Raw genomic sequence first — 17,852 nt, forward strand, 5'->3', positions numbered from 1 at the left:
AATCAGTAATCTCTAAACTGTCTGTGCTTTATATGCTCTGTCTGAGGCCAGAACTCTCCATTCACCTGACGAAGGGACTAACCCCGAAGGCTTGTGAGTTTACTATCAAATAAATCGGTTGGACTTAAACCTGGTGTTGTCAGACTTTTTACCCAATCAACCTAAGCCACACATTTTTGGATCATGGGAGGAAACCCAAACAGACATGGGGAGAACGTGCAGACTCCACACAGTGAACCGAGCCCGGAATCGAACCCGCGTCCTTTAAGCTATCAGGCAGCAGCGCTTAACCACAGCTGCTCTCCCTGGCGGCCATCCCAAACACACATCAGTCAATTCAGCCCGGCTGTAGGGCGGCCTCCCCGCCTGGTGGGTGGCGCTGTCGGGCGACGGCCGAGCTGGAATCGGCCCATCCTGGCGCTGGAGGACTATTCCACCTCTGGCGCTGGAGAACTGACCTATCGCCTAGCGCTGGAGGAGTAACCCATCCTGACGCTGGAGGAGTGGTAGGCTTTCGTTGGCGGTGGAGGAGTGGCGGGGAGGGCTACCTGGGGAAGCGCGCGCGGGAAAGTCAGAGGTTGCAGTAACTGGAAGTTTGTCCCGGGCAGAGGTATTGTTTTGAGATGTTTGCTGCACAGTCAGCCGGGCCCAGCATGGGAGGAGGAAAATCATCCTTAAATATCATTACCTTTATAAAATCATCCCTTTGCTCAAGAGGGAAGCGGCTCACAGTCAGGGAGGACTCCATCCTCTTGTCATTCAATGGACTGGGCCGGTTGCTGCTGCTGCTGCAACTTAGCCGGGCTTGGATATTTTATTTCTAATTTATCTCTTAATTAAATGCAAACATTTTCCTCCCCTTGAGCATTTACTGTTCGTAATTAAAATCGGTCAGGATTTTTAAAGAAAAAAAAACCATGTTTGTATATCTTATTGATTGATATGTAATTGCATCCCAAGTTTGAATTGTGGATGGGTTTGGTAAAATTCTTGCAAAGTTTTGCTTGTCTCAAACTTAACCCCCCCACCCCGTTCAGAATAAGTTGTTGAGTGTGTATCAGAGGTTCCCAGCTGGTGACCACCACCAGTCATTTCAAGAATCTGGAAAGTTAAGCAATGATTCTTTTTGTATATAGCCTCATTGCTTAACTTTCCATATATTATATATATTTATATATTTGTATATAACCACTTGTTGCACATATTCTGTTAATGATATTCCACCCCCCCCCCCCCCCCCCCCGCCTGCCAAAGTACACCCACTATCATTTGTAAATTTTGAATATTGACAGCCTGGTGAAGGTTGAACACTCAGCATCGATTAAGATGGTCAAATTTGTGGCCTCAATGCTGAAGAGCATCAGTATCAGAAAAGGAGAGAATTCCCAACCTCAGCGAGTCCATTGTTAACAGAAGATCTTTCTACTGAGCCCCATGTTCTGTGCAGGGTTACCATATGGCTGTGGCACCTTTGATTTTACTTTGAAATAATGACCGTTTATACAGAACTAGGCTTCAAATGGTTAGAAATGCTGTAAATAGGAAAAGATTAAGGATGCAGTAGGCCTTGATATTAGATAAGGTGCTATCGATTTCTATAGAGGTAATTTTTAAAAAGAATTGCATACCTGCTGCAGTGTATAAAATAGTTAATATTTTTACACAATGTCCTGACAGGTGAGCCTTCAAGCAAGAAAAGTCTAAGTGAATTTAGACTCTAGATTATGCAGTGTAGTATTTGTCAGAATTTATTCCCTTCCCTTGTCCTGCTTTTTGTTAATTTTTCTGTTCTGCAACTGAAGATATGTTTTGATATCAATTTTGACAACCTTTCAGTGTCTAGTCCTGGCATGCGTTCTTAGTGTGTGAGGCTTGAGAATGACTGACTGTGGAGGAGATCACAAATAGCCAAGTCTGACATTACCCTCCCCACCACACACTTCTTAAGAAAAATTTATTTATTAGTCACAAGTAAGGCTGACATGTAAAATTCCCCTAACTGCCATATTCCGACACCTGTCCGGCTCAATGCACCCAACCAGCACGTCTTTCAGACTGGGAGGAAACCAGAGCACTCGGACGAACCCATGCAGATACGGGAAGAACGTGCAAACCCCACACAGACAGTGACCCAAGCCGGGAAATGAACCCGAGTGCCTGGTGCAGAGAGACAGCAGTGCTAACCACTGTGCCACCATGCTGCCCCAAAGAATAATGTTCAGCCCCAGGAAGTTGAATGACTGCGCTTTTGCACTCAAGGCTGTTTGACCTCAGCTGCAGCAACAGTCAGGGCCAAATGAACTCAGCAAAGATCACAGCTTGCACCTGGCAGCTGATGGTCCTTCTAGGTCAGGACCGCTCTGGATTTTACTTTTACTCACGGAGTCATTTGGGTGCCGGTATATTGAAAGAATCTCAAGTCTGACGTCTTGAGAACTAATTGAGAAATGTTTCAATCTCACTAAAATGATCAGCTAAATCTCCGTGCTCACTCACAATTATTAATAGGTACTAATTTGCAGATCAGTGAGGGAGGGTGTTTCATCAGAAATAATTTTCTCAGGTGCACCTGTTTCACCAGCATTGAGAAATTGGTGAGAGGCCAGTGGAGGGTGATGTGCGGCTCTCTGGATGTGATGGAAGTGGTCTGTTTCCCACCTTCACACTCAATTGTTGATAATTTAAGCAATGCAGAAGAAGCACAAAAATGAGTGCAGATTTTGTTCAGTTCAGCAGTTTTTAAATGTTTATTTATTGTGTCACAAGTAGGATTACATTAACACTGCATTGAAGTTACTGTGAAAATCCCCTAGTTGCTACACTCTGGCACCTGTTCAGGTGCACTGAGGGAGACCGGCCAATGCACCTAACTAGCACATCTTTCGGACGTTGGGAGGAAACCGGAGCATCTGGGGGGAACCCACGCAGATGGTGACCCAAGCCGGGAATCGAACCCGTGTCCCTGGTGCTGAGGTAACATTGCTAACCACTGTGTCACCGTGCAGCCATGATTAAACCCATAGCATAGATGTCTGAGTGTACCTGTCAGAAGAAAGTTACTGCAGTTCTACAAATCTGGAAGGCAGAGTGGGAATATTGAAAATATTCAGCACATCAGGCAGTATCAGTGTAGAGAGGAAGGACTGCTTTATATTTCAGCCAAGGCATTTTCTGACTTTTTCAAAAATTTCTGATTATAACCATTCTTTTAGTTGTCACGATTTGCCTCATGACTGAGACTTCACGCTCAAGAAAACACCAGAAATCCAAAATTCAAAGCATTTGCTAATATAGACTCTCATTGAATCTTGTGTAGAATATGGGGCTGAGTTGAAAGATCTGCTGTTATCAATGGATTCACTGAGGCTGGAATTCTCTCCCTTTCCTGGTACTGAGGCCATACGTTCTCCCAGCTGGTGTTACTGCTTCTGAAATCTCTTTGCAGGGATTCGAAAGTTTCTCAGAGGCTGACTTGGCGTCCAAAGGGAGCTTGCTTTTTCTGTTGTGTTACAATGATTGCTGACAAATTGTAACTTTCCTCTCCCTCCTCTTCGTGCCCCAGCCACATTCCCGCAGCATGAAGTTTGTCACCTGTGAAATAGCCTGGCACAACAAAGAACCGGTGTACAGTGTTGATTTTCAGCATGGACCGAATGGAAGGATTGACAGACTGGCTTCCGCAGGGGTAGATAGTGCTGTCCGGGTATGTACTTTGAGGGTTTAGATTTTGTGAAGATCGGGGTGGGAATTGGCTCTTTAAAAATACTCCTATGTTTGTGGAAAAACGGCTTGGTAGTGATTGTGTCCTTTTGGGCTGTAATTAGAACGGTTTTCTTGTATGCTGGATAGTCATTACACCCACCACCTATCCCCTTTAAATAAAGATAAGATCAGCACATTTAAAAAAAAAGTCGGCAATTCTCTTTACCTTCATTCTTGCCTTTATTAAAAATTTATCGTGGAATTTAGTTTTATTATATTCATTCCCTGTCATTGGAGACATATTTATCGCCCACTCCTAATTGCCCTTCTTGAACCACTGCAGTCTATGTGGTGTTGGTACATCCACAAGAAGGGGGTTCCAGGATTTTGACCCAGCGACAATGAAGAAGTAGCGGTATATTTTGAAATCAGAACGGGGAATGGTTTGGAGGGGAACTTGAAGGTGGTGGTGTTCCCATGTGTCTGCTGGCCTTGTATTTCTCGATGGTAGAGGTTGTGGATTTGGGAGGTGCTGTTGGTGAGTTCCTGCAGTGCATCTTTCAGACGGTACACACTGCTGTCACTGTGTATTGGTGTTGGAGGGAGTGAATGTTGAAGATAGTGGATGGGGTGCCAATCAAACTGCTTTGTTCTGGATGGTGATGACCTTCTTGAGTGCTGTTGGAGCTGCACTCATCCAGACAAGTAGAGAGTATTCCATTTGTCTCCTGACTTGTTCCTTGCAGATGTTGGGCAGGCTTTGGACCTGCAGTCCCAGTCTAGCAACCATGTCCTTAGGGTCCAGCCAGCTCGATCAGTGGTGGTGCTACTGAACCATGCTTGGTGATGGACATTGAAGTCCCCTACTCAGTACATTCTGCACCCTTTCCCCCTCAGTACTTCCTCCAAGTGGGATTCAATATGGAGGAATACTGATTTCTTAACTGCGGGAGGGTAGTAGACTGTAACCAGCAGCAGATAACCTTGCCCGTGATTGACCTAATGCCTTGAGGTCTGGAGTCAATGTTGAGAAATTCTAGGACCGTTCCCCCAGGCAATACAACACTGCTGCTGCTTCTGCTGGATCTATCCTACTGGAGTAATGTTAGAGGAGTGTGGGGCATTGACTAAGATTCAATCTCATGAGTATAACTACATCAGGCATTGCTTGACTAGTTAACACTCAATTTTGGCATAAGTTTTGGATTGAATAGTTTGCAGTATTGACTGGGCCACTTTTCTGTCTAAATCCTTTGCCTTGGTTGATAACTGGGTTGTCTCCTGGCTTGTAGTTTTGGTCACGTTTTAATTTAACTGAATAGCTTGCTAGGTAGTTGAAGGATAGTTTATGATTGACCCCGTTTCTGTCAGCAAAAGACCACCTGTTTTCCCCTCGAACCTTCGCCATTCAAGAAGATCATGGCTGATCTCACTGTGATCTCATTGTAATCGCTACTCCATGTTTCTGCCTACCGCTCAATAACCTTTCACCTCCTTGTTAATCAAGAACTTATCTACCTGTGCTTTAAAAATATTCAAAGACTCTTCCTCAAAAGGTAGTGGGAGCAGAGAGGGACCAGGGACACTCAACCCTGTGAGAGATGGAAGTTCTCCTCATCTGTCTCAAATGAGCAGCCCCCTGTTTTTAAATAGTGGCCCCTAGTTCTAGATTCTCCCACGAGAGGGAACACCCTCTACGTTTACCTTTGTCAAGACCCCTGAGGATATTGAATGTTTCAATCAAATTGCTTTTTCTAAACTCCACTGGATTCAGACTTAGTCTGTCCAACCTTTCCTCATTAGATATCTATTCCAAATATTCACCTAGTAAACCTTCTCTGACTACTTCCAATGCATTTACATCCTTCCTTTAATAAGTAGACCAATACTGTACACAGTACTCCACAAATGCCCTCTGAATAATGAGGGACCTTCAGCTGCATGAACGCTGTCATTTTCTTGCAGATATGGAAGGCGGAAAAAGGCCAGGATGGGAAAGCAGTTGTAGATATTTTATCAAACTTAATCCGTCACACAAAGGCAGTGAATGTTGTCCGATTCTCTCCGAATGGTGAGATTCTAGCGTCAGGAGGAGATGGTAAGTGAAACTTTTGGATCACATGTTAAAAGTTGTGCCTTTGGAACTTATCAAATTGGAAAGCCTGACTAAAATGATGTGACCCAAACCGTTTATCATGGCTGTGTGATCATTAAAGATAGCACTTGTGTGGAGGGTGTCTTTGACAGTCGACACAGTTTTAGTGGTTGCTGATTGCAGAGGGACTTGCGCTATATGTTTGCTGACCCTGAGTGCCTTCTGTAGAACATCATAAATATTCTGGTATCTTGACTGGATCATAACAGAACCAACATCTAGAGGAGGCTTATTAGCCTTGGGCTATGGGTAGCGAACTGGAATGTTTGCTTGACGTTCGACCAGTTTTACACTGAATTGGGATCCAGCCAGGCTATTTTGGAAAGGAACTGTAGCTATTATTCCTTGCTGGCAAGAATTTGGAAATACCAAGGCCATATATCTGTACGCACCCACCATTGCCCTGGTGGCCTCATTGCAGATGAGTTGAAGGAAGGATAACGCCTGATTTGTACTAGTCAATGTGCTGCAGTGGCATGTTTATCCGTAGGTGCACAGGAGGAGGGGGAAAGTAGTGTCTAATCCTTATGGATTGTACTGACTGATTATGTTCAGGGGTGATTAAAATGACCAACCCAAGTATCCATCCTTGTCCTGCAGATGCTCTAATATTGCTATGGAAACTGAACGACAACAAAGACGTCAAAGAAATAGAACAGAACCTTTTTGAAGAGGATACTCAGTTAAATAAGGAGAATTGGACAGTACTCAAAACATTGCGGTAAGGAGGAATCTCATTGTACAGCCCTGCTGTGCACTTTCTTGAAAGAAGCTGCCTTGGTTAGGAGTGGTAAACAAGGTATAATGAGATGGACTGAAAGGGAGCTGTCAGTTAATATAACATAAGAAGTAGGAGCAGGAGTAGGCTATCCAGCCCTTCGAGCCTGTCCTGCCATTCAATAAGATCATGGCTGATCTGAAGTGGCTCAGTTCCACTTTCCCGCTTTCTCTCCATAACCCTTAAAAATAATGGAAATAAAAATAAGTTTACGATGGAAATACTTTTTTACTGTCACACTTTTTAAAAATAAGTTCAAATTATTTTTGTGGGTATGCTGTTTTGGGGGACTTACTGGGAGAGGCTCTTTGCCCTGACTGGGGGAGTCTAGAGCTTGGTGGTTATGGTCTGACCCCATTTAGGGATCAGATGAGGAGAAATCCCTTCACTCAAAGGGTTGCAAATGTTTGGAGTTCTGTGCCCCAGAGAATTGTGGCTGTTCAATCACTGAATATATTCAAGATGGAAATTTTGAGCATTTTGGATACTGAGGGAATTGAGGGCTGTGGGGTTGGGATTAAAGAGCATCCATCATCTTAGCGAATGATGGAGCAGATCCCAAAGGGCTGAATGGCCTACTAATATTTCTTATCCTCTATGTCCTCAAGTTGTGACTCTGTGTATTACTGTTCTGTGCAGTTGGAATCCCAATCTTTTGAGTGGGGGTTGTCAATGTGCACTTCTCTACCATTTAATCCAGAACATTTAGTACCAAATCTCCTCCGTCTTCTTACTTATTTCTCAACTTCACTTTCACCCCCGCCCCCGCCACCGCCACTCTGGGTTGTGGTTCTGCAGGTGCCGACAGCATCCCAGGTTCTGACTGCTCAAGTGGAAGAGCAAGGGAGTCTTCGTATATTAAAATTTGATCGTTCTGTAAACTCTACCGTAACTGCAATGCTATATTCTGCACCTTCTCCTTTTCTTCTCCCCTACGTAACATCTGAATGGTATGCTTTGTCTGTATAGCTTGCAACCTTTCACTGTATCCCAATACGTGTGACAATAAATCAAATTAACTGACATCACTTCATCATCATTGTGTTGCTCCTTGCAGCACCATGATTTCTTCACAAGCGCATTGAGTTTTTTACACCAGACATTCAAGATGAAGAAGGTTATAGGAAAATTGTTTGGATTTTGTTTTCGTTTATGCTGCTTACCTAAATATCCTTAGTTTTGGGATGGCGCGGTGGCACAGTGGTTAGCACCACTGCCTCACAGTGCTAAAGACCTGGGTTTAATTGGCTTGGGTCACCGTCTGTATGGAGCCTGCACATTCTCCCTGTGTTTGTGTGGGTTTCCTTCCACAGTCTGAAAGATGTGCTATTTATGCTCATTGGTTATGTTAAATTCTCCCTCGGTGTACCCGAACAGGCGTCAGAGTGGGGTAACCAGGGGATTTTCACAGTAGCTTCATTGCAATGTTAAGCTTACCTGTGACACAAAAAAATAAACTTAATAAATAAGCTTAAACTTTTGTATGTGGTTTTTTTTGTAGAGGGCACATAGAAGACGTTTATGATATCTGCTGGACTACTGATGGGAATCATATGGTGTCTGGGTCAGTTGATAACACTGCCATTATGTGGGATGTTAATAAAGGTAAATACTGATGAAATTTACATTTTTTAAAATTTTTTTGTGGGTTGTGGGCATGATTAGCAATGCCAGCATTTGTTGCCTATATATTGCCCTTAAGCTGAATGCCTTGCTGGGCTATTTGAGGGCAGTTGAGAATTAACCACATTGCTGTGGCTCTGGAGTCAAGTGTAGGCCAGATCAGGTTAGGATGGCAGATTTCCTTCCTCAAAGGACATTAGTGAACCAGGTGGGTTTTTACAACAATTTATAAGTTTTCATGGTCACCCTTACTGAGGTTAGCTTTATAATCCAGTGCTATTAATTGAATCTAAACAGCTGCCATGATGGGATTTGAACACATGCCTACAGAGCATTAGTCTGGGCCTCTGGATTACCAGTCTGTGACTTCACAACTGTACCACTATCTCCAATTTATTTTGCAATTTGAGCTTTTTCTTTCCCACTTAATCATAGACTCACATAGATCCTGTAGTACAGAAGGAGGCCATTCGGCCTATCAAGTCTGCACCAACCACAACCCCACGCTTTTTACCCTGCTAATTCTTCTAACCTACACATCCCGGGACACTAAGGGGCAATTTAGCATGGCCACTCAACCTAACCCACACATCTTTGGACCCAGAGGAAACCCACACAGACATGGGGAGAATATGCAAACTCCACACACACACTGATCCAAGCTGGGAATTGAACCCAGGTGCCTGGAGCTGTAAGGCAACAGTGCTAATCACTGTGCCACTGTGACTCCTCAATCTTGCACTAACTGAGTGTTTGGGTGCTGACGACATGTTGAGGCTGCTGTTGGCTCAGTTACTGAGCGATGCACGAACGGAGCCAAGTCTTCCTTCAGGAATGGCTACCTGCAGCTCTGCACACGTATTATCTATTCCCATCCCCTCGCTCCACAGGTGTGACATTTCAGTACCTGGTTGATTGAAATTGCCATTTTAATGCCAAATTGTGGTCAGGTTGTGTTATGATTTCTCCCAATGCAGACATTATTGGCTAAAATAAGACAATTACCTTATTTCTTGTAGGATTCTTTAAATTGAGAGCAAGAAGTTCCACCTCGGCATAGTGGCACAGTGGTTAGCAGCGTTGCGTCACAGTGCCAAGGATCCAGGTTCGATTCCCAGCTTGGGCCACTGTCTGTGTGGAGTTTGCGCAATCTCCCCATGTCACGCGTGGGTTTCCTCCCGTTGCTCCAGCTTCCTCCCATGGTCCAAAAAACGTGCTGGTTAGGTGCACTGACCATGCCAAATTCTCCCTCAGTGTACTCAAACAGGCGCCAGAGTGTGATGACTAGGGGATTTTTCACAGTTACTTCATTGCTAGATGTAAAGCCAGGGCTGACAAAGCACCAGTGCAGTTTTGCTCTGCCAGGCATGCATCAATTAATTTATTTCTGTTTTCCTTCCCTCCAGACATTGGTCACTCTCCACTCCACCCTTCCCCTCTCTGTTGCACTCATGCTTTCTGAGAGAGTGGCAATGACTGTGAGCTGGCTGTGGAGAATTGTACTTAGTACCTGGGGTGTAGGGCGTTGAAGACTTGATGGACTCTGCCCCCACTTTCCTATCGTGCGTGTGCAAAACCACATCTCTCAGTTGAAAATGTGTGATAATCATTGCACACGCACTGTGTTAATTTGAAAACTATTTGAAATACTCAACGTTACAAAGATTAGTGGACTGTATTATTTTACACACGCATTTAATTTTTGTTTTGTTTTCCAAGTTGTTTGTATTCATTTTTTTTCAGGGGCGAAGCTGTCAATCTTCAATGAACACAAGAGCTACGTACAAGGTGTCACATGGGATCCTCTGGGGCAATACATTGCTACACTTAGTTGTGACCGGTAAGGTGGCTAAAACTTTCCCGATTGTTCCTGTTCCAGACAAATTCCTGACTGGTCTTGTGGTAAATTCTGGAGTTTACCCCACTTTTTTAAGATGAAATTCAGAGACTGTTTCCCCCACCTCAATTCCCTTGAGCTGGTTGCCCAACTGAGCTTTTTTCATTCTTTCATGGGATATGAAAGTCGCTGGTAAGGTGCAGGAGTAGACCATTTGGCCCTTCAAGTCTGCTACATTCAGTATGATTCTGGCCGATCATCCAGTTCTATCGCCTGATCCCTCCCTCTCCAACCCTTCCCACACACACACACCCCACCCTCCGCCATATCCTTTGATCCCTTTCACCCTTAGAGCTATATTCAATTCCTTGAACATACAATGTTTTTGGCCTCGACTACTTTCTGAGGTAGCAAATTGCACAGGCCTTCACTCTTTGGGTGAAGAAGTCTCTCCTCATCTCACTTCATAGAATCATAGAAACCCTACAGTACAGAAAGAGGCCTTTCAGCCCATTGAGTCTGCACCGACCATAATCCCACCCAGGTCCTACCCCCATATCCCTACATATTTATCCACTAATCCCTCTCACCTACACATCTCAGGACACTAAGGGCAATTTTTTTTAAGCATGGCCGATCAACTTAACCCACACATCTTTGGGAGGAAACCGGAGCGACTGGAGGAAACCCACACAGACACAAAGAGAATGTGCAAACTCCACACAGACAGTGACCCAAGCCAGGAATCAAACCCAGGTCCCTGGAGTTGTGAAGCAACAGTACTAACCACTGTGCTGCCATGCCATCCGCTTCTAAATGGTTCACGTGACCTCTGGTTCTGGACATCCCTACCGTTGAGAACATTCTTCCTGCATCTACCCTGTCTAGTCCTGTTAAAATTTTATAGGTTTCCATGAGATTCCTCCTCTCATTCTTCTGTACTCCAGCAAATATGAAGGCCAATCTACTGTTCACACTGGAGCATTTCTCCATCCACTTCACAGCTCACCCTCCCACCCAGCTTTGTGATGTCAGAAATGTGGAGATGTTACGTTTGGTTCCCACATCTAAATCATTAATTGACCTCAAGACCACCACCTTGAACAGCTGCAGTTCATCTGATGCAGCGATGTTGGGAAGAGTATTCCAGGACTTTAATCCGGTGATAGTTATATTCAACTGGCGTCTTAATGACAAGATTTAGGAGACAGGTTCCTTCAATTCCCATTGGTCAGCTTTGGTTTACTATGTTTAAAATTAATTTTTCTTTTCATTTGTTTCCAAGTATTTCCATAATTAACTTCCTGATAATGCAGGATCAACTTCAGAGCAAAGTTAAGAACTTAAGAACTAGGAGCAGGAGTAGGTCATCTGGCCCTTGACCCCACTCCGCCATTCAATAAGATTATGGCTGATCTTTTCGTGGACTCAGCCCCACTTACCCACCCGTTTACCAAAACACTTAATTTCTTTATTTTCACAAATGTATCTATCCTTGCCTTAAAGACATTGAATGAGATAGCCTCAACTTCTTCACTGGGCAGGGAATTCCACAGATTCACAACCCTTTGGGTGAAGTTGTTCCTCCTCAACTCAATCCTAAATCTGCTCCCCCTTATTTTGAGGCCATGACCCCTAGTTTTAGTTTCACCTGCCAGTGGAAACTTCCCTGCTTCTATCTTATTTATTCCCTTCAGAATCTTATATGTTTCATAAGATCTCCCCTTGTTCTTCTGAATTTCAATGAATATAGCTCCGTCTACTCAGTCTTTCCTCATAAGCCAACCCCCTCGACTCCAGAATCAACCTAGTGAATCCCCTCTGTACCCCTTTCAGTGTCAGTATATCCTTTGTCAAGTAAGGAGACCAAAGCTGTACACAGTACCGTACACACTACTACAGGTGTGGCCTCACCAGCACCTTATACAGCTACAACATAATCTCGCTGTTTTTAAACTCCAGCCCTCTAGCAATGAAGGATAAAATTCCATTTGCCTTCTTAATTACCTGCTGCACTTGCAAACCAACTCCTTGAGATTCCTGCACATGGACACCCAGGTCCCTCTGCACAGCAGCATGCTGCAATCTTTTACCATTTAAATAATAGACTATTTTGCCATTATTCCTACCAAAATGGATGACCTCACATTTACCAACATTGTGCTGCATTTGCCAGACCCTTGCCCACTTACGTAGACTATCAATATCTCTTTGCAGACTTTCAGCGTCCTGTGCAGACTTTGCTCTGCCACTCATCTTCGTGTCATTTGCGAATTTTGACATACTACACGTGATCCCCAACTCCAAATCTTCTATGTAAATCGTAGACAATTGCGGTCCCAACACTGATTCCTGAGGCACACCAGTAGTCATTGATCGCCAACCAGAAAAACACCCATTTACCCCCCACTCTTTGTTTTCTGTTAGTTAATCAATCCTCTATCCATGCTAATACATTACCCATAAGTACCTTTATCTTATGCATTAGCCTTTGGTGTGGCACCTTGTCAAGTGCCTTCTGGGAATCCGGATACACCGCATCCACGGGTTCCCATTGTGCATCGCCCACGTAATAATCTCAAGAATTCCACCAAATTAGTCAAACGTGACCTGCCCTTCATGAACCCATGTTGCATCTTACCAATGGGACAATTTATGTCCAGATGTGTCGCTATTTCCTTCTTGATAGATTCAAGCATTTTCCCTACTACGGAAGTTAAGCTAACAGATCTATAGTTACCCGCCTTTTGTCTAGCCTCTTTTTTTAAACAGTAGCGTCACATTTGCTGTTTTCCAATCTGTGGGAACCACTCCAGAGTTCAGTGAATTTTGGTAAATTACAGCAAGTGCATTTGCTATTTCCCCCACCATCTCTTTTAGTACCCTGGGATTCATGCCATCAGGGTCAGGAAGATTTAACCCCATTAGCTTGCCAAACACTACCTCTTTAGTGATAATGATTGTTTCCAGGTCCTCATCTGCCATAGCCGCCTTATTATCAGTTAATGTCAGAATAATGTGGGGAATTTTTTAAAACTAGTTTATGTTGAGTACCTTTCTTATATCTGTATTTTTTCAGAGCAGTTTGAGTATATTAGTTTTGTTGTTTGCCTGTGGCCTGATCCAGAAATGTGAGAATATATACATTAGGAAACGATTGGTCTCTCCTGAGTAAAGAAGGCCGAGGGGTGACCTGATAGAGGTTTTAATTGAGTGGATACAGAGAATATTTCCCCTTGTGGGGAAGAGTATAACCAGAAGGCATCAGTACAAGCTAGTTAACAAGAAATCCAGTATTTTTTATTTTTATTTATTAGTCACAAGTAGGTTTACATTAAAACTGCAATGAAGTTACTGTGAAAATCCTCTAGTTGCCACATCCTGGCACCTGTTCGGGTACATTGAGGGAGAATTTAGCATGGATAATACACCTACTGAGCATGTCTTTCGGACTGTGGGCGGAAACCAGAGGAAACTCTTACAGATGCAGAGAAGATACAGTCTCCACAGGCAGTGACTGAAGCCGGAATCGAACCCAGGTTATGGCATTGTGAGGCAGCAGTGCTAACCACTGTGTCACCACCAATAATGAATTCATAAAAAACCTTTTCACCCAAAGAAGTGAGAATGTTTTTTCTTTATTCATTTGCGGGATGTGAGTGTTGCTGGGTGGCCAGCATTTATTGCCCGTCCCTAGTTGCCCTTGTTCAGAGGGCAGTTGAGAGTCAACCACATTGCTGTGTCTCTGGAGTCACATATGTAGGCCAGACCAGGTAAGGATGGCAGATTTCTTTTCCTAAAGGACATTAATGAACCAGATGAGTTTTATTGACAAGGGTTTCACAGTCGTCGGTGGATTCTTAATTCCAGGTCTTTTTTATTGAATTCAAATTCCACCATCTGCTGTGGCGGTATTCGAACCCAGTTCCCCAGAATATGTGGAACTCGCAGGAGTGGCTGATATGAATAGTACAGATGCATTTAAGGGGATATTAGATAGCCGTAATGAGGGAGAAGGGTGACAATATTAGATTTAGAGAAGAAATGATTGGAGGGGGCGCGAGTGATTCAAAACACCAACATGGGTTGGCAGGGCCGAATGGCCTGTTTCTGTGCCATACATCCTATCAAATCCTATGTGGTTGAACATCAGCTGTATTCTGATTTTGTATGTATTACAGTTTGAATCGATTTCTGAATGAATGCAAGATGTTTAACGTGGTATCTTTTGTTTAACAGGGTTATGCGAGTGTACAGCACACAGACCAGACGGGTAGCTTTTAATGTCAGCAAGATGTCGTCTGGTTGTGAAGGGGAGGTATGTTATACTGTAAGAGAGTTTATCCTTCTGTAATTTCATCACATAGCGTGCTGCTAATGCGGGCTAATTCTTTAACGATGTGCGTGGTGTGCGGGCCAGTATTCTTCCTTTCCCACATTTTGCTCAGTCGGAGATTGATGGCAGTCAGTGTCTGGACAACGGATATTTCCTTGCCTCTCAGTCTGGCAGCAAGGATTTGAACAAGATGTGAATTTCAAACGAAACTTTGTCTTTAATGCTGGAAGCATTAACACCTGGAATCCCCGTGCATGTTTTTCCAATCTCCCATTCTAACTTCGGCAGATGTCCCAGAAGGTATGGCACCAACAGCCATTTCTCTGGGGTTTCTGATGAAGTTCTATCAGGGCACCAGGGAACCTCAAAGGAAATTCCACCCCCTTGGTGTTTTTCTGCAATACTGTGGCATCTGGGAGTTGCAACTCTGCAGTTACACCAGTCGTATCATTTACAGGCGTGGCTCTGTTGGTAGCACTCACCACAGAATCAAACGGTTGTGCATTGTCTCACAACTATTGAAACCCGCCCTCCTGCGCTGTATTGAAGTGCTGTCTTCCTGAAAGGTGGCACTTTCAACTGTCTTCATGTGACTCAATAAACTGATTCCCCATCTGCCTGTTTGGCTGGATGAGAAAGATCACCTGGTGCTATTTCAGAGAAGAGTATGGGCGTTGTCCTTTGTTTCCTGGCCAATATTTATCTTGTAGCCAACATCACCAAAACAGATCATCTGCTTATTGTCACATTGCTGTTTGTGGGAGCTTGCTGTGCACAAATTGAATATCCACGTTACAACAGAGGCAACCCATCAGAAAGTACTTCACTGCTTAGACTTTTTCTTGGCATCCTATTTGTCCACGAGTTGTGCTTCTGACATATTTTCTCCATCACCAGCTGTGTATATTTTTAAATTCATTCACATGAGGTGGGCACAGTTGGCTGGACCAGCATTTATTGCCCTTGAGAAGATAGAGTTGAACTGCTGCAGCTGCACCCACACTGCTGTTAGGGAGAGAGTCCCAGAAACTGGTTTACTTCATGCTGAGGTGCTTTATAAATGTAAACCTCTAATGTGTGTGCTGTGTGGCTATCCCAGAGATGGCGCACGATGTAGGCCATTAGATAATTGTCCGGATGCTTTAGCACAGCTCCCTCTCTACAATAATCTCTCCCTCAATGTCAGTAAAGTGAAGGAGATAGTCACTGACTTCAGGAAGTGTAGTGGAGGACATGCTCCTATCCACGCCAATGATGATGAAATGAAAATGATAAAGAGCTTCAAATTTCTAGGTGTCCAGATCACCAACAACCTGTTCCTCCATGTCAACACTATAGTTATGAAATCCCACTGACGCCTCTACTTTCTCAGAAGGCTATGAAAATTGTGCATGTCCATTATGGCACTCAGCTATTTTTTTGCAGATGCAAAAATAATCCTTTTTTGGATTATCACAGCTTGGTATGGCTCCTGCTGTAGCCAATACCATAAGAAGCTACAAAAGTTTGTGAACTTAGCCCAGTACATCATGCAAACCAGCCTCCCATCCATTGACAATGTCTAAACTTCTTGCTGCTTTGGAAAAGCAGCCAGCATAATCAAGGGCTCCATGCACGCCAGACATACTCTTTGACACCTTCTTTGTCAGGGAAAAGATACAAAAGTTTGAAAACACATACCAACCGACTCAAGAGCATCTTCTTCCCTGATGCCATCAGACTTGTATGGATCTGCCTTTTATTAAGCTGATCTTTCTCCCACCCTATCTGACTGTTTTGCTATATTTTGCACCCTCTCCTTTCCTTCCCCCTATGTACTCAACGTACAGTATGCTGCATCTGTATAGAACACAAGAAACAACACTTTTCACTGAATCCCAATGCATGTGACAATAAGTCAAATTTTTGTGATGTTGAGCCTCTGGCTCTGATGTCTCCCTAGCCTGCTGCAGGAAGGCCAGCTCCAATGAACTAGCAACATATGCATGTTGCATGAGTGCTTCACAGCTAGAAAATTGGGGCCTTGATGATTATAGAATCATAGAATCCTTACAGTGTGGAGGAGAGCCATTTGGCTTACTGATCCTGCATTGACAACAATCCCACCCAGGCCTTATCCCTGTGGCCCCATATATTTACCCCAGTCCCCCTGACACTAAGGTGCAATGTAGCATGGCCGATCAACCTAACCTGCACATCTTTGGACTGTGGAAAGAAATCGGAGCACCCCGAGGAAACGCACAGACACGGGAGAATGTACAAAATCCACAGTCACCCAAGCCGGGAACTTGGGTCCCTGGTGCTGTGAGGCAGCAGTACTGACCACCGTGTTACAGTGCCGCCCCAATGATGTTACCATTTTCTGAAATCAAGGTGGTAATAGTTGGATTGATGGTTGATTAAAGGTTGCATTGAAGATTTTGGTTTTGTGCAATCACTGTACGTAACACCTGCTGCTGCAGCGTGAAGTGTGCTTCTTATACCCCAAAGAATTGTCTTCAAGATTCATGTTCTCATTTTTAAGTTGAGACTGTCACCTTGTCCGTCCTGATCATTGTACTCTCCTCCTGTACTGGTTATTGCTTTCACTCCAGCATCAATTGCTACTTCTTCAGTTGTCTGTCCTCACCCACTGGAAGATGTTCCCTCGATGTTCCAGGAATAACTGGTGGCGTATCAGTTCGTGACATGCGGTGCAAATTGGAATTCTTTTCATCTCACCTTCCTCATCATATTACATTTGTGGCTCAGATATTGCGGGAAATGCATTGGGCACCCCTGAACGTTGGGTAAAAGAGTCCATCTCATTAACAAACACAATTTAATGATTGGAATAGAAATGGGTATGATGGAGAAGAGAAGGATTGAATTGCGGGAGAGGGAAATGGAGACAGAATGGAAATGCAAGGAAAGACTCCACAATTTCAATTGTTCGCTTTCTGGGACTGCAAACCTAGGAGTGTAACTTGTGCATTAACAGGGCTAAAATCTCCAACAAGATTCATACACAGTTACAGCTCAAATGCAGGAGTTTTGTGACGGTCACTTGGAGGTTGGCTGTGAGCTATAGTTTGTGCGACTAAAGGCAGGGAGAGTCTCGGCTTGTCCAGTAATGTGTGTGTGACAATTCACAACTTGTTGCTCATCTTCCTCACCATACACTATGGGCTTTGTACATGTTCATAATGGTGACACCTTCAACATGCCTTTGAAAAAACCCCAAGAAATCTTTTGGACCATGCTCTTATCCCCTCCCTAACCCATTCTCTGTCTTGCTTTCTGTTCACTTGTTACCTGCTGTTCTTTATGTGAGTGGGTAGTCCGATGCAAGTATAAGATGTGGATAGAAGTTCATCTCGGGGTTATTCAGTTCCTGGCGTTGAGTTTATTCACTCGTGTTATTTATTTCTTGGACCAATGG

The 17,852-nt window shown here is 43.9% G+C and overlaps 1 protein-coding gene across 1 annotated transcript in view; it reads left to right on the top strand.

Moving 5' to 3' along the window:
• Positions 1-540: 540 nt before the first annotated feature.
• The window catches only part of chaf1b (chromatin assembly factor 1, subunit B), a 35,558-nt gene continuing 18,246 nt past the window's right edge, over positions 541-17,852 (top strand). The window contains exons 1-7 of the mRNA XM_080203247.1: positions 541-610; positions 3,563-3,703; positions 5,668-5,800; positions 6,458-6,578; positions 8,137-8,240; positions 10,002-10,098; positions 14,335-14,413. Coding sequence (XP_080059373.1) covers positions 3,578-3,703; positions 5,668-5,800; positions 6,458-6,578; positions 8,137-8,240; positions 10,002-10,098; positions 14,335-14,413 — 660 coding nt within the window. The 5' untranslated portion in view covers positions 541-610; positions 3,563-3,577. The remainder of the gene's footprint in view (positions 611-3,562; positions 3,704-5,667; positions 5,801-6,457; positions 6,579-8,136; positions 8,241-10,001; positions 10,099-14,334; positions 14,414-17,852) is intronic.

This window comes from Carcharhinus amblyrhynchos, chromosome 15 (assembly GCF_965287045.1).
Source record: "Carcharhinus amblyrhynchos chromosome 15, sCarAmb.v2.hapA, whole genome shotgun sequence".
Lineage (NCBI taxonomy): Eukaryota > Metazoa > Chordata > Chondrichthyes > Carcharhiniformes > Carcharhinidae > Carcharhinus > Carcharhinus amblyrhynchos.